The 24,610-nt window shown below is 39.3% G+C and overlaps 2 protein-coding genes across 3 annotated transcripts in view; one reads left to right on the plus strand and one right to left on the minus strand.

Moving 5' to 3' along the window:
- Positions 1 to 24,610, plus strand: part of VEPH1 (ventricular zone expressed PH domain containing 1) — a 217,762-nt gene that overhangs the window by 26,565 nt on the left and 166,587 nt on the right. For both annotated transcript variants that reach the window (XM_021702584.1, XM_021702585.1), the window contains exon 3: positions 3,584 to 3,758. In XM_021702584.1, the coding sequence (XP_021558259.1) occupies positions 3,584 to 3,758 (175 nt within the window). The remainder of the gene's footprint in view (positions 1 to 3,583; positions 3,759 to 24,610) is intronic.
- PTX3 (pentraxin 3) lies at positions 13,289 to 19,662 on the minus strand. The gene is made up of 3 exons (XM_021702586.1): positions 19,391 to 19,662; positions 18,537 to 18,938; positions 13,289 to 14,507 (listed from the first exon to the last, which is right to left on the minus strand). Exons 1-3 carry the CDS (start codon positions 19,518 to 19,520, stop codon positions 13,894 to 13,896), a joined length of 1,146 nt encoding a protein of 381 aa, XP_021558261.1. The 5' UTR covers positions 19,521 to 19,662; the 3' UTR covers positions 13,289 to 13,893.

The following is a 24,610-nucleotide window of genomic DNA, read 5'->3' on the forward strand; positions in this document are numbered from 1 at the left end:
CAGTAATGGCCCAGTCCAATCAGGCCTAATTAAATTCACCAGGAGAGGAAATACTCTAGATAAAGTCAAAGCCTGGTATCAGAAAAGTCTGGCTGCTAGCCATTGTCCCAATAGGAACCATGTTAGGAACTCTAAGAAGGATAGGGCAGAAACCTAGTGAGTGGAACTTCTGTAGAAGCACAGATTTGTCACAAAGGGATAGATTCAGAACTTGCAAGATGGCTGACTTAAATGTGGGATATCAGGTTAGGTTTTTGAATACTTACTTTCTCTGCTCAGGAGTCAGATTGACCCTTGAATCTAGAAAACGGGTGGAACTACAGAAATGGATTAAGGCTTTATAGGTCTATTTTTGTTTCTAGGGACTGAGAGGGGAAAAAAGCTTAAGCACAAAAGAGTTAATTGACTCATTTGGAAAAGTTGGAGGCTAATATTGGCCTCAGGCACAGCCTAATGCATGGGGCACAAATGATGTCACCAGGACCTATTTTCTCTCAACTTGTCTCTCAAATAGATGCATGTTGCCTTGACTCCCATACAGATTCTCTCCTGAGGACACAGCCTGGCAGCGGCTACTCTTAGTCTTCCATTCTCACCACCTTGGATTCAATAGAAGAGAGAATCTCTTTCACAGAGCCTTTTAATGATTCCTTAACTGTAAATGGGTAACTTGCCCATTCTTGAACCTACCATTTGGACCAAAGAAATGTGATTCTCTGACTGGTCAATGTCTGAGTTATTTGATGACTCCTGAAGCCAAGGGTGCAAATGCCCTCATTAGAAAGAAGTATCATGGCACCTTGGCCATAGAAGTAGGAATCTGCTAACGAGTGTGTAACAACTCACCTGCCCGATCAACTAGGACTGAAAATGGATGGCATTGGAGGTTCAGACCCATACTCATCCATTGCTAGCAGTAACATGAGCAAGAGACATGGGAGCAAATGGGCCTCCCACCTCCGTGCCTCCCTTCCCATCACATTATGTTCCTGATGACAACTATCACAATAGATTTACATTTTCTTCATTAGTTATTCAGTTCTCAGATGTTTATTGAACACCTACTCCAAACCCAGAATTGTGGGAAGTATTAGAGGGAAAAATCCACAGGTGGAAAGATATAAGCACTTTTCACATGAATGGTTACAGAAAAACAACTACCTTTTATTTCTGATATAATAATATTAAGTCACACATAGTGTGCAGTGTGCAACCTTTGCCTTATAGTTAGGCTAAAGGATGGGGTTGATGGTCAGAATAGTTGATGGTAGTGAAGACAAACCATTCTTTTTTTTTTTTAAGATTTTATTTATTTAATTGTCAGAGAGAGAGAGAGCACAAGCAGGGGGAGCAGCAAGCAGAGGGAGAAGCAGGCTCCCTGCTGAGCAAGGAGCCTGACGTGGGTCTAGATCCCAGGACCCTGAGATCATGACCTGAGTCAAAGGCAGACACTCAACCCATTGAGCCACCCAGGCATCTCAAACCATTTGTTTTTAAGAAAATAATTTGTATTTTTAACTATTCCCTAATTAGTCAATTAAATGTTGATGGCACTATTTTATATATAAGGATATTGATGACCAATCACAAACTAAATCAAAAAGAGAATTATTTTATGACCCAGAATTTCTTTTGTTTTTAGTCTTATGTTCATTCACTTTTTTTTTCTGAATCTCATTGGCTGAAACTTTAGCTTTTAAGATAGAAAGCAACAGTCAACAAAACCAAAAGACAACCGACAGAATGGGAGAAGATATTTGCAAATGATATATCAGATAAAGGGCTAGTATCCAAAATCTATAAAGAACTTATCAAACTCAACACCCAAAGAACAAATGATCCAATCAAGAAATGGGCAGAAGACATGAACAGATATTTTTCCAAAGAAGACATCCAAATGGCCAACAGACACATCAAAAAGTGCTCAACATCGCTCGGCATCGGGGAAATCCAAATCAAAACCTCAATGAGATACCACCTCACACTAGTCAGAATGGCTAAAATTAACAAGTCAGGAAATGACAGATGTTGGCAGGGATGCAGAGAAAGGGGAACCCTCCTACACTGTTGGTGGGAATGCAAGCTGGTGCAGCCACTCTGAAAAACAGTATGGAGGTTCCTCAAAAAGTTGAAAATAGAGCTACCCTAGGACCCAGCAATTGCACTCCTGGGTATTTACCCCAAAGATACAAATGTAGGGATCCGAAGGGGTACGTGCACCCCTATGTTTATAGCAGCAATGTCCACAACAGCCAAACTATGGAAAGAGCCAAGATGTCCATCAACAGATGAATGGATAAAGAAGATGTGGTATATATATATACAATGGAATATTACTCAGCCATCAAAAGGAATGAAATCTTGCCATTTGCAATGACGTCGATGGAACTGGAGGGTATTATGCTGAATGAAATAAGTCAGTCAGAGAAAGACATGTATCATATGATCTCACTGATATGAGGAATTCTTAATCTCAGAAAACAAACTGAGGGTTGCTGGAGTGGTGGGGGGTGGGAGGCATGGGGTGGCTGAGTGATAGACATTGGGGAGGGTGTGTGCTATGGTGAGCGCTGTGAATTGTGTAAGACTGTTGAATCACAGACCTGTACCTCTGAAACAAATAATACATTATATGTTAAAAAAAAAAAAAGATAGCAGGAAGGGAAAAATGAAGGAGGGGAATTTGGAGGGGGAGACGAACCATGAGAGACTATGGACTCTGAGAAACAAACTGAGGGTTCTAGAGGGGAGGGGGTTGGGGGGATGGGTTAGCCTGGTGATGGGTATTAAAGAGGGCACATACTGAATGGAGCACTGGGTGTTATACGCAAACAATGAATCATGGAACACTACATCAAAAACTAATGATGTAATGTATGGTGATTAATATAACATAATAAAATAAAAAAAAGATATAGTCAAAAGCACCTTGTTCAACATTCCTTGGGTTGTTAACTCAAGTATAAATCTGATGAGTTATTTTTGTCATCAGTGACTCCTGATCACCCTAAAGATCAATTCCAGACTCCTTGGCATGGAATACTAGACCTTTCATAATCACGCCTCTTTTACTTCTCCTGTCCCTATGCTCACCTCCCTACCCTAACGTTCCCACATGTACCACACTCCCACTGTGCTGAACTACTCACAGTTCCAATGGTACCTGCTCATCATCACCTCTGTGCCTCCACACATGCTTTTCCTGCTGTCCATCCCTTTCCTTGCCATCATGCAGCCATTTCCTGTTCATTCACCAGGTCCAGCTAAGACATCACTCCCTCCAGAAAGTCTTTTCTTGACACCCTCCAGGACTGGGTTAGGTGTTCCTCCTTTGTTCCCTCAGCATCCTGCACTTTGCCTGTCCATGCCCTCATCAGCCTAGGCTGTTTTCTGCCTGTTTGCCTCCAAGACTCCCCAACAAGGGCAATAATTCCCAGAGGCCCAAATACAATGAAAACAGGGTGGGGCCTGTGTTTTCACAGTTGTACTCTAGAGATTAGCTCAATAAATATTTTTTTGATGAATGAATAAGTGAATGAATAATGAGCCACTTATTATTTGTTGCTTTCTTATGTTCCCTCAGAATTACAACCGACCCCCTGTGATGGCATTAGCCATCCCCATAGCAGTGAAATTCCTCCACAGAAGCAACAAGGAACTGTGCAGGAATATGTCCAACTACCTGTCCCTGGCTGCGATCACCAAGGCAGATCTCCTGGCTGATCACACAGACGTTATAGTAAAGAGCATACTCCAAGGTATGGTACAATGGCTGAGCTTGGGGATGTTTTTTTAGGAGTGGTTTTAAAGTATTTTCATGAACCATTTTTATGGTTTGTGGAAAGGGAGATCTAGAGTATTGAGAGGTATATTAGATTCTCTGCTTTGCCACTAGTTGGCTGATGAACAGAGGTGAGGTTTCTTGGGCGGGCTGAATCTATGTCTCTTCACTGGGCAGATGAATTATTTGGATTCACAGGGGAGTTGTAAACTCTCTCTCTTCTAAATATGTCTCTCAATTTGGAGAATGGTCTTTTCCATGCTTCTGGTTACCTTGTCCAGCTACCAATTGTGAAGAACGTATCTGTCTGCACTGAGTGGAACATATCCCACTGTTCTCAGTGGCAGGGGGAAAACCTTTTCTGCCTTTGGTTTCCAAAAGCAAGGAATGTTAGATAAAACATGGCAGAGAACACATGAAGACTTCTTAAATGTTAGCATGTTGGGACTAATTTGTAATTGTGTTAAATACCACCATAAAAAATCAAATTAGGACATCTCTGTTAATTGTTTCACGTTTGCATGAGAGAGATCAGGTTAGTCCAATCAAAATATTCTCTTTGTCTTATGTTTTTTCCTTTGGCTTTAGATCTATCAGAAACCATTTTATTTTTGTTTTTTAATTTGGGATCAGAGAACAGTATATGTATTACGTGATATGCACCCAATGTCTCCAGTTCTCATTAATAAAAATGTATGAGGTCCATGAGTATCTTGGCCCACATTTTACTGTCACATACCCCATGTGCTCAAGTTCAACATCAACCCTCCCAGACCAAGTATTTCTTAGAGTCCCCAAGGGTCCCCACAAATGTTCTCTTTCTTGGTATCCACACCAGTCCATAAGCCCATGCTGTTATTGTCTCCATGCTTCCTGGCACAGCATGCTGTGGTGGTGTCCACTTCCACCACGCTAAGCCCAGCAAACTCTGTGGCTGCTACCCTGGAGGGCCCAGGAATGGATTTCACTGCACACTGTCTTGCCAGGGATGGCAACCTCTGTTCCTTTGTGCTGCTACCCCCAAAGCTTCAGTCGGGGTACATTAATTTCATGTGGCAGCCTGTGGCAGGATGGGGCGGGGGGAGAAACACATGTCTTTCTCCTTGGTGTTACACTTTGGTAGAGAGGCCCCAGAGCGGAGTTGCTTAGCTCCCAATACCAACCTGTTCCCAAGTTTGCAGTAAAATGTATCCATCTGTCCTAAAATGGTCTCTCTCTTTCCTGGGCTCACCTATCCAGCTAAGAGTCAGGCTAGCAAGAAATCAGTCATCCAGTTCTCAAAATGACTATGGCCCACCAAGGACTAAGGATTTTTTCATTGTACCAGACATTCCCAAGAAGAATTCTTGGCACTCCCCTCTCCAGAACATCTGACCAGCCACCCCAGTGGTCTACCAGATGCCCAGATATGTCTGAACCCCAGCCATGACAGTGGGACTTCATCACTCTACCTGTGTTCCCCTCTAAAGATCTGCCATTGATATTACTAGTCAGTATCATTCATTTCTCATTTTCTTTGGCTACAGGATTGAATTGCTAATTTAACTTTTAATCATGAAACTAAATTTTCTAAAAGTCCAGAAAAGCAGTTACACTTTTTTCACCACCTTGGCTACATACTTGGAACAGATACTATATGATATTACAAACACGTATACACACCACACATTTTAAAACCATGATAGTTAGACTTGCAAGTAACAGATATATTGAAAAAAAAAACAAAACACAAAAATGAAGTGTTTCTTTACGGCTGCCAAGAACTTAGCTCATGTATTTGTTTTTTTTTTCTTTTTTTGAAATGCACTTTCAATGACAAAGAAATCTTTTGAAACACAAAATGCACTTTCTGAATTCACTGCGAACATTTTAAATAAACAAATGATTTGGTTTATTTGATCTGGCACTCTAAAAATTACCATAAAAATGATAATTTGACTAAAAGAAGTTGGGACTACATATTTCAGGGCTTAGATTTAGACTAATGTGTCTGTAAAACTACAACCGTTCACATGAGCCCATCAAACTTAGACCTGCAAGGTACAGGGGATCTTAGTGTCTCTCAGTAAGTTTTCTGCTCTGCAAATCTTTGTCATATATTCCCTGCAATCAGCTTTAGGAGCCATCATTAGGATTTCTTTTTTTCTTTACCTATAGTTTTCTCCCCTTTAGATCTTCCTCCTTGACTTATATTACCTTTCTCCCCTTTAGATCTTCCTCCTTGACTTATATTACCTTAATCTGCATTCTCCCATTTTTTCTACTTCTACAAAAAATGCTAAAGTATTGCAGTTTCTTGATTTGATTTATTTTTTTATAAGACTAGAATTAAAAAATTGTAGAATCTTATGTTGGGACATTAAACATGGTTTAGCTCAAGTATCCAGGCAATGCTTGAATCCCCACCCAGTGGTCATCCTCTCAATGATAATAATAATGATTATAGTAACAATTATAACTACAATGGCTAAAATTTATTTCATGCTCTCTTTATGTCAAATACTGTATTAAGCACTTTATACAGATTATAGGATTTATCATTTAATCCTCACAAGAAATCTATAACAAAAGTCCTATTATTATCCCATGTTACCAATTAGTAGTATTTTAAGTAATAGAAAACCCAGGTAAAAACAACTTGTTGATGATGACAATGATGGTGATAATGAAGATGAGGAAGAAAAGAAAAAAGAGGAGGGGGGAAAGGGGAGGAGGAGGAAGAGGAAAGGAGGAGAAAGAGGAGGGGAAGGAGGAAGAACTTCTTATCAGAACACAGGACTAAGTGCATAAGTATATCAGACTTCCCATATAGCTTGATTCAGGGCTCAATGGCAGTCGCAAAAGTCATTACTCAGCTCTGCTTCCTTTGGATTGGATTTTCATGCTCCATGTTATGGCCCTCTGCAGCTTCCAACTCACATCATCATGAATACCAATTAAGCAAAAGAAACATATTCAGTCTCGTTGTCTCTCTTTGACCTGACATGGGTCACATGCCCATTTCTGAACCAATCCATCATTGTTGTCAAGGAATACAGTATTTCAGTTGACCAGGTTTGGATAATGAACCACTGTCAAAGCAGGAGATGGGGGTCAACTGCAGTAGAACCACATGAATAGGGTGCAGATCACCCCCCATCCAAATCCAGGGCTGTTGCCAGCAATGGCTAAAATGAATACTGGGTACCAACAAACAGCTTTATGTATTTACTTTTATCCTTTTATACTTTCTTTTTTAGAGATTCAGCCCATTGCTTTGGCATAACAAGACCTTATTGGATAATGATTCTTCCATCTCAGTGTATCTGCAGTTCTTCTCAGGTTCTTGGCATCTGTAAATTTTATGAATAGAACCACTCTCCTTTCATTTTAAAACACTAATGAAAAGGTAGATCAGACGGGGCCGGGCAAGTGGTGTCAGTGGTGACTGTTCCTTATACTTGATTGATATTACTCCATTGATTATATTTTTCAGTTGTTTTATTCAGATGTCTGTCCCTGATTCCAAACGAAATGCCTCCTTTATGCTTGTAAGTCAGTCATGAGTGTTAAATGAGCTTATGTATCTATCCTTGAAGGCAAATATTTCAGTAATTCCAAGCCAATTTTTACTACTTTTCATTACTAATAATTATATATAAGTAATAATGTGACTTTTACATCAAATGCAAATAGAAATTGATTTTATTTAAATTGCTTAGGCTCCATTTGTCTGTTTTGTATTCTCCAAATTCTTCCAGTGAGAAGGAAACTGTGAAAAGTCCTTCCATTTGGAGAAAAGATTAAAGGCATGTGCAATATTGCCTTGGTGCATACTTGAGAGCTAAGGGGTTAGAAAACCTGAATATACCTATGACAAATAAGAGAATTATATCAGTATTTTTAAATCACCCCCACCCCCACAAAAGAAAAAAAAATTGTCCAATTTAGTTTTATAGACCAATTAGAACAAATATGCAAGTAATAATTACAGGCTTGACTACAGTTTTTTCAGATAATTAAAAAACATTCTCCAACTAATTCTGTGAGGCTAGTATATATGTGATATCAAAACAAGAACAGGACAACATAAGAAAGGAAAATCAGGCCCATTTTAATTATGAACATAGATGCACAAATCACAAATCATGAATCAAAATGACTCCAGCAATGCTTAAGGAAAATAATAGTTCATATTTGCTGAGCACTTCCTGTGTACCATTTTCTGGTCTTTTAAGTCATGTAATTCTCCCAGTATCTTATGAGGAAAGAACGACTGTTATTCTCATTTTATAAAATTCATAATGATTCAGTTGAGTTTATCCTAGGAATGCAAGCATGTCTTTTTTTTTTTTTAAGATTTATTTATTTGACAGAGATATAGCAAAAGAGGGAACACAAGCAGGGGGAGTGGGAGAGGGAGAAGGAGAAGCAGGCTTCCCACTGAGCAGGGGCTCGATCCCAGGACCCTGGGACCATGACCTGAGCCAAAGGCAGACAAGGACTGAGCCACCCAGGGGCCCTGCAAGCATGTCTTAATATTCAAAATGTAACTCCCCCCCAGTAAAAGACCAAAAGGTCAAAAAGTCATCTGATCAGTAAGAGCATCGCATAAATTCAGTACCCATGCATGAAAAAAAAGTTTTTGATGGGGCACCTGGGTGGCTTAGTCAGTTAAGCAGCTGCCTTTGGCTCAGGTCATGATCCTGGGACCTGAGGTCCTCAGGGACCCCTGGGTCCCTCCCCCCAGGTCCTCAGGGACCCCTGGGTCCCTCCCCCCAGCTCTCTCTCACACTCTATTCTCTCTCTCCCTCTCTCAAATAAATAAATAAAATCTTTAAAAAGAAAAAAGTTTTTTGAGAACTAGGAATTTTGAGGAACTTCCTGAAACTGATTAAGGGGATACTGTGTATGTATATATGTGTGTCTATAAAATTATTACATATAATTAAGAGAATATTATATATATATACCTATATACATATGTATATCCTCTTCTTTTGTAAAATTCCAAGTCTGTTCATGACCAAAAAAAAATCTCTCCACAAACTAGCAATAGAAGGGAACCTCCTTAATCTAATTAAGGATATCTACAAAAACCTACAACTAAAATCATACTTAATTGGAAATATTAAATTCTTCCCTTTGAATTAAAAAATAAGACAAGGATATCACTTAGGTAATAAATTTGTTTTCTGCTTAAATAATATCAGAAGTAATTTAATATTTTGTGACATCACCACCTTTTCAGAGTGGGAGTCATTTTTCAGTATTCCTGAATAATTCTCCAAACTTGTTTTTTAGCCATGTAGATGCTTGTAAACCCTGCCCAGTGTTGGCATACAAAAGCACAACCAGTGCTTAATACAGCATAATGTAGCACATCTTTTACCCAGGACACTGGCAACGTTATTGGAGATCCTGAAAATGAGGATGTCTCCAACTGTAAGGGATTATTTGAGGACTTACAGGGAAACGCTTTCCAAATTTTGATTTGGAACTCTGTGATGCAATGTACATCACTGCTATCAAAACTAAAAGCAGTGATGTCTCTTCCCTTACGTTTCTGAATCAGTGGTCATAATAAGGAAATATGCCTCTCTGTCAATATGCCTTTTATATGGCCCTCTGGCATAGATCACAAGATGACCTCAAATGATTGGAAACTTAAGTCGAAAGTCTTTGGAAAGAAAATGTAATATTGTCTCAGCAAGAGTCCAAATTCCTTTCTGGCGTCCTGGCAATAGTCTAGAAGAGACTGTCTAGTTAATTATGATAAATTCACTTCATTTCTTTCTCTATGTGAGACAAAATTCAAACCACTGATGGGTGAGCTGTCTCAGAAAATAGAGAAAATTAACCTCTCATTTATTATGGTAGTAATAATATGTACCACATAGGGTGAGGTGAGGCTTAAGTAGATAAAGCAGTTATACTTTGCACAATGCTGGGCACATAGTTCATCAATGCTTACAATGATTCTTCTTATTGTCATTATCATAATCAACATCATTGTCATTGTCATCCCTAATTGAGCATCTGCCATGTACCAGACCCATATTAAAATATTAAAGGCAGAACTAGATTCATCTGTGGAATTTTATACTCCCTGGGGAAATACTTAGCCATTAAAAATTCATGATACAATTATTCTTAAGAACAAAGTTTTAAGTTCACCCTATTACAGGTTGTTGAGAAAGAATTTATTAATCCAACTTCTAGGAAACAGGCTACTAGCAATCTTATTAAGAATATTCAAACTGAATAATAATACACATAGGGAAATATTAAAAATGATATTCTAAAAACCAACCCAAATGTGGATCAAGAAATAGAGACACATCTTGAAACAAAAGAGGACCTCTTCTGAGTTGTTAACTAAGTCTGGGATCAGTTGTACTCCTGAGTTTGCACCTTCTTGACTCCACCAGCAGATGTTGCTGTGAAGTAAAATAAGGCCTGCACAGAGAGGAACATCCCCGGGAGGGCCTCTGAGAATGACTTACCCACAATATAAGGGAATCTTTATATTCGCTTATTTGTTTGTATTTTTGCATGTTTGCTTCTTTTTTATTTAATGCACTGGGAACAACTTGGAAAAACTTTTTTTAAGACAACTTTTATTGCAAATATTATTTTATGCTTTAGAAAGTACATTTAGATACGTTATCAGTTTTTGTCATTGTCATAATAATCCTTCAGCAAGGGAGGCAAGTCTGTTATCTCTAATTTCCTGGCTAATGTGAGACCCATAAAGATTAGTTGGCAGGCCCAACTTCTTGTAGTTGGTAGGTGATGGTGCTCTAGGATTCATATGGTGAATTTCTGAGCCCAAGACCAGCACGCTTTCTTACACAGTCCAGATTTATAAAATGGAATGCAAGCCTCAGTAATCTCAGTTTTCCAGTTCATTAAATCCATGAATATAGATGTGAATGTTTATAATTACTTTGACCAAGATTTTTAACTTTGTGAATGCTATTTATTAAGTGGCTAAAAGAGAGTTCTGGAAACTTTTGGCCTTAGTAAGCTTCTCAAAGAAGAGCTTCCTAACATAAAATTTAATAAAAAAGTAAAAATCAGTGATGATTTCTTCTGTTTGCAAATGTAACTGTTAAAATGAAGTTAACTAAGTAATTATAAATACAAACTCTCAAATTCGACAATATAGACTTAGTAGTAAAACATTCTCAATATATTTTAAAGAAATTAACATTTCACTAAAAGCCAATTTAAACTGTAATAGACAAGGAAAATATATCAACTCTATTTTGTTCATATATTCATATATACCCCTGCAAAAATATTGTACGTACGTACTAGAGTGACAAAGTGACAAACTGTCACTTTGCCTAGAAATGAAGATTCTTCACACTCTCAGTGCTAAAGCTAGGACGATCCCAGGCAAACCAGAACAGTTGGTCACTCTAGCACACACATACCTAATATTTTATACTTTATATAAATATATATATAATGCATTTTTTCCTAATAAATTGAGTCATCTTGCACAATTATTTTATAATGCCATGATATAGTGATGCTTTAATGGCCATTGTGGTGAACGAAACTCTTTGCCAATGTGCCAGACTAAGCCAGCATACTGATATATTTTTTTTTTAGATATTTTATTTCAGTTTTACACATTTCTTACTTCTTCCTTTTGCTGACACTATGTATTCCAAGACTCATTAAATGCTATTAGGAAAAAAAAAGCCAGAGAGCCAACTTCCTGAGAATTTGGAAAATATATTTTCTAAGTATAGCCTATGAATGTTTTGAGGAAATAAAGTGTGTGTGGTCTTTTCAATTTTTTAAAAAAATTGTTCTACTGGATCAGATTAAGTGGTCAAACAGTAGTGGATTTAAAATGACAGAAGTGTGGTTTTCTTCACGTTAGAGAAGTGCAGAAACAGGCAGCCCAGGACTGGCAAGGCAGCTTCAGAACACGAAGAGACCCAAGTTTCTTCTATATTCCTACACCGAATTTCATGATCTGAGATGGTTGCTGAAACTCCTGCCATCACAACCATATTCCAATCAAGTGGAAGGAGGAAGAGAAAGAGAATCACGTTCAGTATTTCAACATCAGTTAGCACTTAGTCATCTGGCCACACACAGCTGCAACTGATGCTGGAAAATATAGACTTCGCTCTGAGTAGGCATACCTACCACTGAAACCGGAATTCTGTTCCTTTGGAAAAGAAAGAAAATAGGTATGAGGAAACAATCAGAAGTCCCTTGAAACACTTATCTGGATTTATTGCTGTAGCAGATGAAGTTTCTACTTTTATAACCCAAGAATTACTTGTTTTTCTTCTATTTTCTTCTTCTTTACCCTCAACGTGTAATTCCCATAGAGAAAAAAGACCCTTATGTTTAACTCTGTCAGCATATGAGTTTGCATGTATTTTGTCCTGCATCATGTTGGATCTTTTGAACAGATCTAATTCGTGCTGAGATGTGGAAATTGAAAGCATGCCTTACTCTTTGCTTACAATTGGATCCAGTATTTCATCTTCCAGTTAAGCATTCAGGTCATAGAGATAATGGATAAAGAAGGACTTACATATGGCCACTGTGCCCACAATCTTGAATCATGTAATCTCCAAGGGTCCGTGACTGGCCTATGACCTCATAATTGTGAACACTCTTCTTCTCTAAGAATCAGCCTGATTTTGTGGATCTCACAAATGGGATGAAGCTATACTGATGCCATGACCAAAGAGTCCTAGATTCTTGAGATTTTATTGCTAAAGGCACTGAGAGACCAAGTCCCTTCTTTTACTGAGAAGACCCAGAGAAGTTAAGTAACTTGTCTAAGGACAGTCGACTAGTTATAAAATGTAGTTTGGTAACTACTCCTGGCCCTATTCTCCAAACCTCACAAACCAGAGATGACCTGTGGTTGTCCAGGCCCTATCTTTAGGTGGACACATTATCCCTGTGGCTCTACCACATTTGCTGCTGACATTCAGAAGCAGCTTTGTGGCTGGTCTTCTATTAGCCCTGCATAGCCTTTACAGGAGGAGAACACTAGTGTGGTTGAGAGGTACCTCCCCATCTGCAGGGTGAAGGACCTTGACTGCCGTCTCCTTCAGGCAAGAGAATGGGGTATGTTTTAAGGGCAGGAGTCACTGTTTTTCCAGATTCTTAGATCTCCCTAAGGAACAGTCCTCGTCATGTATATTTGGGGAACTCTGATAGTTTGATTCTGTGTTACATACGACAGAACATTGTATATGATCATAGAAACATCAAATTGGGACTTAGAGATCAATATTTCCTCAATTCCTTGATTTCTCAGTTGAGAAAACTAAAACCCAGAGAGATGAATTGACTTAGCCAAGATCAAATTTCTTGCTCATGATTTATAGGAAGCGAAAGTTTAAAACAACTCTACAGTTTATTTGTAACAATATTAACTATTACTATTTACACAATAATTAGTATCTGAAAACTAGCTCCTCCTTTGAGTGTAGATTTGCTCCAAAACATCTTTTACATTTATAATTAGATGACATGGGGTAGTTTTATAAAATATTTTATTTACAGTAGAGCTTTACAAAAATAGTCTTAATAAAATTAATACAAAACCATTTTACAATATAACTTACATAACTATCTTCTCAAAAAAGTGACATTCGATTATAACACATAAACTACATTTGCATTTGTTAAGTCACATTGTATTATAAATATGTTTTATCATCATTTTTTAATAATAAGGTACATACGAATAACAATGAACAATGGACAGCAAATGTTATTTTATTTTTCTTCCAATGTAAAAGTCATCTCTGGCCAAAACAAAATTAACCAAAGTAAAACAATTGTCCTTCTGTTCAACAATAGTCCTTTTTAATTATTTGAGAGTCTATCTGACAAACACACAGCATTAATCTCAAAGCACCATGGCATAAAATCTAGTAACAATATCCGGAAAAGCATTCTCCAATGTTTTCTCTTCAACTGTTTATTCGGTATTTTGCCAAGATAAATATTGATCTCAACTCTCCCCTTCATTAGTCTCAAGTGTTCTTAATATGCACTGAGGTTTTTAGACTGTCCCAACTGGCATATGTTTAAAATGTGAGTTTCTTTCTTTGGCTTCAAGTAGAGTTTCACGACATTTATGAAACATACTGAGCCCCTCCGTGTGGCTGAATCTCTGTGACTCCCCACCCAACAATATTTCCCCGGATGTGACAAGACTCTGCTCCGCCAGTCTCTCTTATCTCTTCATTGCTGAGAACGCGATCCCAGATATTGAAGGCTGTGAGTCTTCCAGAAAAGGCTAGGGTTTCATCAAAGCCACCACCCACACAGCAGCCGTTCTTTTCTTGGCCAATCTGCAGTATTCCTCCCTCGGGAACAATGTGACCTGTGGCCATCTCGACAGTGGTAGCCACCAGCGCACCGTTTACCCACAAGGACGTGCGTCCTCTCTCAGAATTCCAGGTGCTGCACAGATGGGTCCACTTTCCCAGGGACATCACAGTATTGGCAATCAGTTTGTTCTCCACTCCACCCACCACAAACACTATGGACTGATAGCTGAAGTACAGCTGGATCTCATATGGATTTCTCTTTGTGCCATAGGAAAACAGGATGGTTTTGTTTAATACATCTGTGGCTTTGACCCAAAGGCAGGCACTAAAAGACTCAAGCTTCATTGGTGTCACTGGATGTACGCTTCCAAAAATCTTCTTGGAACGCATTGGGAATAAAATTGCTATTTCACAACCTAGAGGAGCAAGAAAGTGAGAAGGATGTGAGAGAAAATATAAATTCATTCAGAGATGATTCCAGCGTTTACGTATTTTAGCATAGGCACTTTAACGACCACAACTGAAAATTATGTGCTGTATCACATTATGACTTGAGGAGCTTCAAGTGTGATCTCGGTAGCACAAAGAAAACGGGAATAAAGAAAGTCAACTGTCAGGCTTACTCAATGAAGCATCTAAGTGAAGGAGGCATGCAGAGTAGCCAAATTGTCCAAACTCAGAAAATAATGGAAACCTATTTTAACCATTACTTTCCCTCACAAGTAGTTTATTTTCTGTTACTACTTTTTTATATATATAAAAATGTTGAATCACTACGCGTTAACTTCAAACAATGACGCTGTTAATTTCCAAGAACTTTGAGCCAGACTTGTTTCCCTCTTCTTGACTTCACCAAACTTCCAGAATAAAAAACAAACCAACCAGCCTATGAAATTCAATGGACCTAGCTCACCCATTTACCCATTATCAACATACGTTTTTAAATGAAACTCTAGGACAGTCATATTGTTGCTGTCCACAGAATTATAATTTGTCTCTTTGTCACTCACATTGAGGATCTATTGTATATTTGATTTTATGCTTTTTCAGTCTCTGAAACCGTAGTGAATATTTAAGAAAATATGCTCAGCACTGATAAATGGTCCTCAAATATTTAGGAAAGACTGATAACTGTTTCTATAATTTTAAATGAACTGATTTCCTGTTTAAATAAACCCAGCATATATTTGTTAGCTTTGCAAAGTTCATAGAAAACTACCTTTGAAAGGCAACAATGTATAATAATGATGACTCACTCTTATTGGGTATTCACTGTGTACCAGATATTATTCTCATCACTCTGTATCATTTTATTCCTACTTATCAACCCTAAGAGATAGTCTTAATATTCCCAGTCTACAGATGAGAGAACTGAGGCATAGAGCACTAAGTAACTTGGTTCTGCTTGCTAGCTGGTAAGTGGTAAAACTGGGGGTTTGAACTTGGGCACTGTGGCTGCAGAGGCCACACCCTTAACTAAAACACTGCATTGCCTCTTAATGGGAAAAGAACCCCTCGATTTGGCTAGGAGAGATGGAATTCAGTTTGTTTTACTATTAGCAAGCATGCAGTTTTTGATGAGCCCCATAATTTCTCCAGGCTTTCCTGTTATCTATAAAAGCCCCTTCCATTCTCCTTCTAATAGTCTATGAGTCTGTAAGCAGGAAGTATGTAGTACTCCAGAAGAACTGTGTAGACCAAGGCTATTCTCAAAAACTCTTATTCTGTCCACATGCTTATAATTACTATTTAGGCAGCAATAGAAAACCTTTAAGAGTGAACTCTTCCAAGGGCCCTGGTGGAGAACATATTTCTGCTAAAGAGCACTTAGAAGGAGACATTCAGACACCAGGGTGGGCGCATAGTAAACTCCTACCTCAGTTCATCTCCAGGTCACATGTTTGGTCAGGGAGCTAGAGATGCTGAAATGAAGACCTTCTATGTGTCTCTGGGAAATGTGCTAAAACCTTTCATAGGTGAGCTCTCCTTTGTGATAACTTCATATGTTTATAAGAGACCAGAAAAAGAATTTTAAAAAAAAATCTAAATGAGGGCTAGCTATTCAGTTTATAACAAATTAAAGATTTATCATAAAATAGCTCTGACAAGCAAGCTTCCAGAGCCTTTAACGACTAACTGGTGAATATAGGAACTTGCAGGCACCAAGCATCCATGCAGTGTGTTAAACTAAGCTAAATGCCTGCAAGTGATTGAGGGCTAGGCTCTGTCCTAAAAAATTAAACAGATGTGGACCTAGAAATAGTTGAAGAAATACTGAGATTCAGAAAATCGTATAAAAGTAACTACAATACCAAAGCACAAATTGGTCCTGTCACATTTTGGTATTCACTTTTTCACTGAATCATTTGAATTTTTGAAGACTTTTAAGATTCATTCTTAATGACGCATTCTTGTTTCAAATGAAATTGGTAGATACATTTTTTTCCCTAGTTGTGTTAATTAAATCAAACAAAGATCACGGAACAAAAGATCACCATATGCACGACCATTTGAGATAGTCTCTGAATGTCCCAGTAAAGTAGTGTTCCAGAGGGGGCCTACTGCAGTTCAATGAACTGACTTCCTGTTTAAATAAACTCAGGCAGTCAGGACTGCATTCCGAAGCATTCTTTGATTGCCTCTCAGAGACCCAGCTTCCCCTGCAGGCTACACTGGCTATGTGAATTCATGGAGTTGGAATTTTCGTGTTCACAGGTTTTTTTTGTGGCTTTTTTGGTGGGGACCAGTGATTGAGGCTCTTGATATCTCTTTAAAATGTCAGAAATGTCAGAAACTCTCTCATGAAATGGCTTTTAACTAATAGGTTTTTCTGATTATATTATCAAAGACCAAACAAAATTAAAACCAGGTTCTTAGGAGGCTGACAACAGAATAATTAGGAATCCCTTAGGAACCAAGCTGGCAGGAAACCAAGAAAGGAGAAATCAAACCATGTGGGTAAAATATATATATATATAATAAGAAATTAACATTTTAGAACTCAGAAATACATCCCTCTCTGCTCTAACCAGTATACTGAGGTGAAAGTGAAAATTAGCGTTAATCCTTCACTTTTGGGGGTACACTATATGTACTATCATTTCTCATGGTTTGCCAAAGACAAGACAATTTCATCCATTAAAATAGCCACAGAATTATAATTTGTCTCTTTGTCACTCACATTGAGGATCTATTGTATATTTGATTTTATGCTTTTTCAGTCTCTGAAACCGTAGTGAATATTCAAGAAAATATGCTCAGCACTGATAAACAGTCCTCAAATATTTAGGAAAGGCTGATACTCCGGTATGGTTTCTGTAATTTTAAATGAAACATGCTCTCACACATGCTTATGATTCTTCCTCCTACCCCAAGAGATGATTTGCTTTATTGTAAATATAAACAGGGATGGCACTGTTTGTAATGTTTTCTGTTCATGAGATTCTCAGGAACAGTGTAAGTTATATTTTCTAACTAAGTCACTGATTTTCTAATATAACCCACAAAAGATTTTTGCACTACTACCTCTTAGAAATTTTGATTTATAAAGGAGGGTTATTTGGCTCCAAATGGTCTCATTTCGTTTAACTGTCTTTCAAATGTATTATTCAAATGTATTATTTCGGGCCCATGTGTGTTTGGAGATTCATTCATGTCACAGGGGACTTCAACAAGTTGTATCTGGTTTGAACCGCCTCTCTCCTGTTTGGTCCTGACCCCCTAAATCCCTGGGGAGGGGGGTTACCAATTTTCTTCCACATCAGACCATTTCACTGTGGACCCCGCCCAGCAGGTTTATCCCAAACCTCACATACTCAGAGCTCCCCTCTAGCGGGCTAATTCCACAGACTCCAGGGCCTGGGGGACCTCTCAGGAATTCCACTAAGCCTTCAGGAGATGAGGTTCGGTCTCAAGTCTCCAGCCAGAACCAGCGGGGATGAGGGGCCGGCCCAGAGATAGGAACGTGTCCCTAAAAATTAGGCTGGGCTCTGAAATAGCGCGGGGAACCAGAGCTCCCCTAAAGAGAGAGACAGGCTAAAATTCGAAGAAGTGGAAATCCCTAACGGAGGGAAGCCAGGCAGCTAGAGAGGTCACGGTTATAACCGGCCAACAGAGCTCCCGCACCGCCTGGTCGGATCAGGTGTCAGTCAGGGGCCCCTGATGTCTATTTTCAAGACTGTGATGTTTATGTCTATAGCTCTCTTCTGGGCTCCTCGGGGCTGGAGAATACCTTTTAAAGCCAGTTTTTGCGCCTTGTATGGTGTGTGTGTGAGCCCTGTTAGCGTCCATGGAGAAACAGAGGCGTGTGTGTCTCCAATGAAGCTGCCTCTAGAGGGCTGCCACCAGGCTTCCCGCCACGCGCGTTCCGAGGACAAAGACGCAGGGTGTGGGGGGGTTGGGGGGGGATAGTGGGGGGCGGGGGCCGCTCCGCCTGGCGTCCTTACCTGCGGGCAGCCAGCGCCCGGCAGCCCAGCCTTGCACGGCGCGGAGATCGGCTCGCGTCCGCCGCAGCTCCTCGAGCACGGCGCCCAGGGCGCGCCCCGCCTCCTCCGGGCGCGGCGTCCCGGCGCTCTCCAAGCGCGCCAGCCTGCGGCCTGCGTCGCGGCTCGCCTGCAGCAGCTCGTCCAGCGCCCGGGCCAGCCGGGCCTCCGCGGGGCCGGGCGCCGCGCACGGCCTCCCCAGGCTGCCCGCCAGGCGGCCCAGCTCCGCCCGCAGCCTCTGCAGCTCGCCCCGGAGGACGTCGTCGGTGGCCTGCAGCAGCATGCCCTCTCTCATCTGCGAGTCCTCCAGCATGATGAAGAGCTTGTCCCACTCGGTGTGCTCCCGACGGCAGTCACACGGCGTGGCTAGAGCGAGGGACACACACGTTACTGATCCGCCCAGGCCTTCCTTGGGTGCGCTTTGTACAAAGGTGACCTCCCTCGGTGGTCCCAAGTTCCTGCCTATCCCCAGCACCCCCTTCCCTTTAAGGACACCTCGGAAAAACAGCGTGTGAGTATCTCGACAATGACAGGAACCGTTCATGCAGATATATATTACGTGGAACTCTGTGAAATTGCCGTTCGTGAGGCTCAAAACAGGCAAATATCGGCGATTTCATGCGGTTCAAGCCGTTATGTATCTGTGACAGAAATAACTTTTTGAAACCTCCCCCTTTCCTAAAGTGCTTCGTTCTTTTGCAAAACAAACTATGATGTTTAGCACATTTCCTTGGCTACAAAGTGTATGTATAATATTTGGACCCAAAGAGGTGCATATGTAGTTAGGGTTAGCAGAGAAACAGTTAAAAAGAACTTACGGTCCTCCGTGGGATGGAGTCCATTGTCTATTTCGTTGTCCAAATTCACATACATGAGTTCATAATCATCTGAGGTCTCCGCCGACACCGCAGACCAGAGAGCGCAAAACAGAATCACAGGGAGATGCATTGCTGGAGAAAGACAAAGTTCTTTCTTCTGCCACCTCCCACAGCTGGCCCGAGGGGACGAGGCGAGACGAGCTCAAGTGAGCGGTGTTTGAGCAGAGGAGAGTGAGAGTGAGAGAGGCAAGAGCCCAGAGCCCTTAATAAATGCTGGGGGAAGCCTGAATGGAGATGAATGAGTAATGCCGGTGGCACTGCGGTAACGGGAGTTCCCCTAAATTTGGAGGGGAGGGGGCTGGGTGGGAGGGTGAGGGAAACGTGAACGTTGCACAATAATAGACCGCAAAGTTTTACGCTGCAGTCAGATTAATTGGAGGAGGGTCAGAGGGGAAAGAGGTGGGGAAACTGGGCTAAGACTGTCCCCCTGAGGATTAGCTGTTGTAACTTGAATTGGTAGCACTGAGGGATGAAAGGGAGGGCAGGGGAGGTAGGGGGAGAAATAAGTCAGCAGGCGTAGAGGCATGGAAGCAAGATCATGGTTGCAGCATTTTGTGTGGTGCCTTTACAAGTTCCACAGTCCTTTATGTATAGAAAACTTGCCCCACTTTTCCTTTGTACACAGTTTTAGAGGTCTAAGTTGTGAAAGTTACTCCCCTGATTCCAAGATAAACCAACTTAGAGTAAGAATTTTGGTTGCTCTAGAAGCCAAGTCCATTCCTAGTTATTCCATCTTTAATCCTTCTGGAGTTGCAACTATACTTTTATAAACACACATTTTAAAAATGACAGACAACAAAGCAAAACTGGTAAGTCTAAATTAAGAAATTGCTAGGGGAGAGGAATAAGCTGATTTTAGGAATGTTTCTTTTCATAAACTGGTATTATGTGGAAATTGCATTATTTCACTAGGTGTAGAGTCAAAGATTATGTTTTTAAAGTAAATTTAGGGATTTTTGCTTCCTTCAAAACTCGTCTGCACAAAACACCTAGAAATGCATACATTATAATAATAACCTTAAATGTACAAATGAACTACCAATAAAGTAGGGAAGTATCCAGGGGCCAACGTAGAGGGGGGAACCAAAACCTAACTTGTAAGCCTGAGAGCTGATGCTAGGGCTCCCCTGGAGGGACATAGAGGGAAGTAAGGGTTACCAGTTCTGTAACAACCAAGTGTTAATGACCATGGGGGAGCAAAGCTTAGGCCGGATTAGGAGTTGGAAGTAAGAGCCTCACCTAAAGCCAGACCCTCAGAGAGTTACATATTGCATTTCAGTGGATATAGCCCCACCCTCTCTCCTAACACAAATAAATGAGAAGTAAGCATGTCTCTCTTTGACTGAACTCTGCAGGGTCCCTAAGTTTGTGATGATGGGTCCGCCCTCACACACATGTTCAATATTCAAATGTATACTACCTGCCACAGTAAAAACAAATTCACAATAAAAATATTTAAACGTATGAGGAAACAACCCACTACAAATGAGAATCAGCAGGTACCCCTCTCCCGAGAACTTCATATATTTAAAGTACCAGCTAGGAGCTAGAAAATAAGTGTGTTTAAAATTATTTTAGACCCACAAGGAGTTGGAAACATGAACAAAGAAAAAGACATTGTCAAAAGAAAAAGACTAGGCGGATTTTTTTAAGGAACATATGTAACTTGTACAAATAAAAAAAATTAATTGAAAATTTTAAAACCTCAAGGAATGGGTTAAATGGCAAATAGGCAAAGATGAAGAGAATATTAAAGAACTGGAAGAAGGATCTGAGAAAATCATCCAAAATGTACTCTTTAAGTTCAGTACAGTATTCTCAAGTCCTTTCATTGTTCAGGAAGATGATAGAGAAATTAATTTTGCTTCGTTAGTTCCAGAATGTTTATCTTTTTAAAGACAGCCATGAAAACCAAAAGGAAATAGAATGTTCAAATAGAAGAAATAGAATTAAACAAACAAACCTTTTTCAATAGAAAGCAGTAAAGAAGGGGAAACAAACATAGACAAAGCAAGATGAATACAAAACACAACACAATGTAAAGATAGATCCAAATATACCAATAATCATCATAACTATTAATAAAGCAAACTTTCCAGTTAAGAAACATAAGATGTCAAGTAGGAATATTTTTAAAATCCCAGCTATAGGTCACTTACAAGAGCCACACATAAAACATAAAAATCTAGAAATGTCTAAAGTGAAAAACTTGAAAAGAGCAGGGAGAGAATATACCAAACACGTGCAATTCAAAAAAGCTAGGATAGCTATAGTTGTATCAGTTGGAAATAACTTTAAGGGAAAAGAGGATAAAATATGATAAACACTTTATTTAGAATTATTTAGTAACAGTTTCAAATTCAAAAAAAAAAAGAAAAAACTGCTGAAGCGTACAAAAACTTAAACTACATAAATTTTGAAATAATGAAATATATGGAGCATTATCCAGAAAGTTTGATAAGCAAGTTCTACCAAACATTCAAGGAACATATAAACCTCACCTTTTTTTTTTTTTTTAAGATTTTATTTACTTGACAGAGAGAGACACAGTGAGAGCAGGAACACAAGCAGGGGGAGTGGGAGAGGGAGAAGCAGGCTTCCCGCGGAGCAGGGAGCCCGATGCGGGGCTCGATCCCAGGACCCCGGGATCATGACCTGAGCCGAAGGCAGACGGTTAATGACTGAGCCACCCAGGCACCCCTAAACCTCATCTTATTCAAACTGCTTCTGAGAATAAAGTGTGCAGGAATGTGCTAAATACTTTCTATATGTGTAGTAACTATGATACTAAAAAGAGACAAGGACAGTACAAGAAAAGAAGGCCAACCTCACTCAAGAACATAGATGCAAAAGCTCTAAATAAAATATTAGCCAAACAAACTTAGTAATATATGCATAAAAATACATTATAACCAAGTTGAGTTTATTCCAAGACTGCAAGATTGGTTAAACATTAGAATTATCTATTAACTTACTACATTAACAATTTAAAGGAGAAATCATCATGTCAATGGATGCAGAAAATCATTTAATAAAATGCAACATTTATGTCCAAACTAGGAAACAGAAACTTAAACCAATAAAACAGAAATACCAAAATTGATAGAAATCTATGTATACATAATGATGAGTCCTTAGAAACTTCTTAAAAATAGGAGAAACAAAAGGATACCTTGGACACTGGTTCTGTTCATTGAAGTATTGGAGGTTCTAGCTAGTAAAGTAGGACAAAAAAAAGAAGCATAAGATATAAGAACAGAAAAAAAGAAACAAAGCTATCATCAATTACTATGAGTTGATTACCTATATACAGAAAATCTAAGAGACTCTGAAGACAGATTGTTAATAAGAGAATTGAGCAAGTTTTGCTGGCTGAAAGATCAACATAAACATCAGTTGCTTTCTTAATACCAGCAGACAATTGATAATACATTTTTATAGTTTCTATTTACAATAGCAACAACAAAAATGAGATACCTGGGAATCAATTTAATTAAGAGATACATAAGACACAGCTAATATCGATGGACATCTTGGCTCTTCCATAGTTTGGCTATTGTGGACATTGCTGCTATAAACATCGGGGTGCACGTACCCCTTCGGATCCCTACTTTTGTATCTTTGGGGTAAATACCCAGGAGTGCAATTGCTGGGTCATATGGTAGCTCTATGGATAAAGAAGATGTGGTATATATATACAATGGAATATTATGCAACCATCAAAAGGAATGAAATCTTGCCATTTGCAATGACGTGGATGGAACTGGAGGGTATTATGCTGAGCGAAATAAGTCAATCAGAGAAAGACATGTATCATATGATCTCACTGGTATATGAGGAATTCTTAATCTCAGGAAACAAACTGAGGGTTGCTGGAGTGGTGGAGGGTGGGAGGCGTGGGTGGCTGGGTGATAGACATTGGGGAGGGTATGTGCTATGGTGAGCGCTGTGAATTGTGTAAGATAGTTGAATCACAGACCTGTACCTCTGAAACAAATAATACGTATATGTTAAAAAAAAAAAAAAGGTAGTAGGAAGGGAAAAATGAAGGGGGGGAAATTGGAGGGGGAGACGAACCATGAGAGACTACGGACTCTGAGAAACAAACTGAGGGTTCTAGAGGGGAGGGGAGTGGGGGGATGGGTTAGTCTGGTGATGGGTATTAAAGAGGGCATGTATTGAATGGAGCACTGGGTGTTATATGCAAACAATGAATCATGGAACACTACATCAAAAACTAATGATGTAATGTATGGTGATTAACATAACATAATAAAATTTAAAAAATAGGATTAACTGAAAAAAAACACAGCTAATATCACAAAACGTTATTGAAAAACATTTTTTAAAACCCTGCATAGATGGAAGGACATATGTTTTTGGATGGGAAGACTCAATTTCACAAAGATGTCAATTATCCCAAATTAGTCTGTACATTCAGTATGGGGGGGAAAATAACCTCGTTTTTCAAGGAAGTTGACAAACTAACGGTAAAATTTATATAAAGGGGGGTGCCTGGGTGGCTCAGTCATTAAGCGTCTGCCTTCGGCTCAGGTCATGATCCCAGGGTCCTGGGATCGAACCCTGCATTGGGCTCCCTGCTCAGCGGGAGGCCTGCTTCTCCCTCTCCCGCTCCCCCTGCTTGTGTTCCCTCTCTCACTGTGTCTCTCTCTGTCATATAAATAAATAAAATCTTTTAAAAAAATTTATATAAAGGAACCAAGAGGAATTTGGAGATAATTTGCCCCATGAGATATAATGATTTATTATAAAGTTATTATAATTAACAAAATGTATAATTGGTAAAGGTATGATAAATATCCAGAAACAGACCCAGACATATGAGAAACCTTATACATGAAAAAGGTATTAAAAAATCAGAAGGGAAGCAACTGACAACTTGATAAATGCTAGGACAATTGTTTATATACACACAAAAAAATCCTCATGTACGAAAGTAAATTCCAGATGGATTAAAGACAAATATGAAAAACAAAACCATAATGCTTTTAGGAGAAAATTTTTGTGAACCTAGGGTAGAGAAAGCTATCTCAATGACAAAAAATTATAAACTATAAAGAAATTTTAAAAATCAACTATATTGACATTGCAACTTTAGACATGATTAAAAAAAACTAGTGTCTAGAATAAATAAAGAGC

Source organism: Neomonachus schauinslandi, chromosome 1 (genome assembly GCF_002201575.2).
Source record: "Neomonachus schauinslandi chromosome 1, ASM220157v2, whole genome shotgun sequence".
NCBI lineage: Eukaryota > Metazoa > Chordata > Mammalia > Carnivora > Phocidae > Neomonachus > Neomonachus schauinslandi.

Excerpts from the sequence above, each read along its gene's own strand:
- PTX3 (XM_021702586.1), bottom strand. The coding sequence starts at position 19,520 with ATGCATCTCCCTGTGATTCTGTTTTGCGCTCTCTGGTCTGCGGTGTCG. Across the intron at positions 18,939-19,390 it reads ACTCCATCCCACGGAGGACC|CCACGCCGTGTGACTGCCGT; the intron begins GTAAGTTCTTTT and ends CCCTCGCTCTAG. Across the intron at positions 14,508-18,536 it reads CGGGCGCTGGCTGCCCGCAG|GTTGTGAAATAGCAATTTTA; the intron begins GTAAGGACGCCA and ends TTGCTCCTCTAG.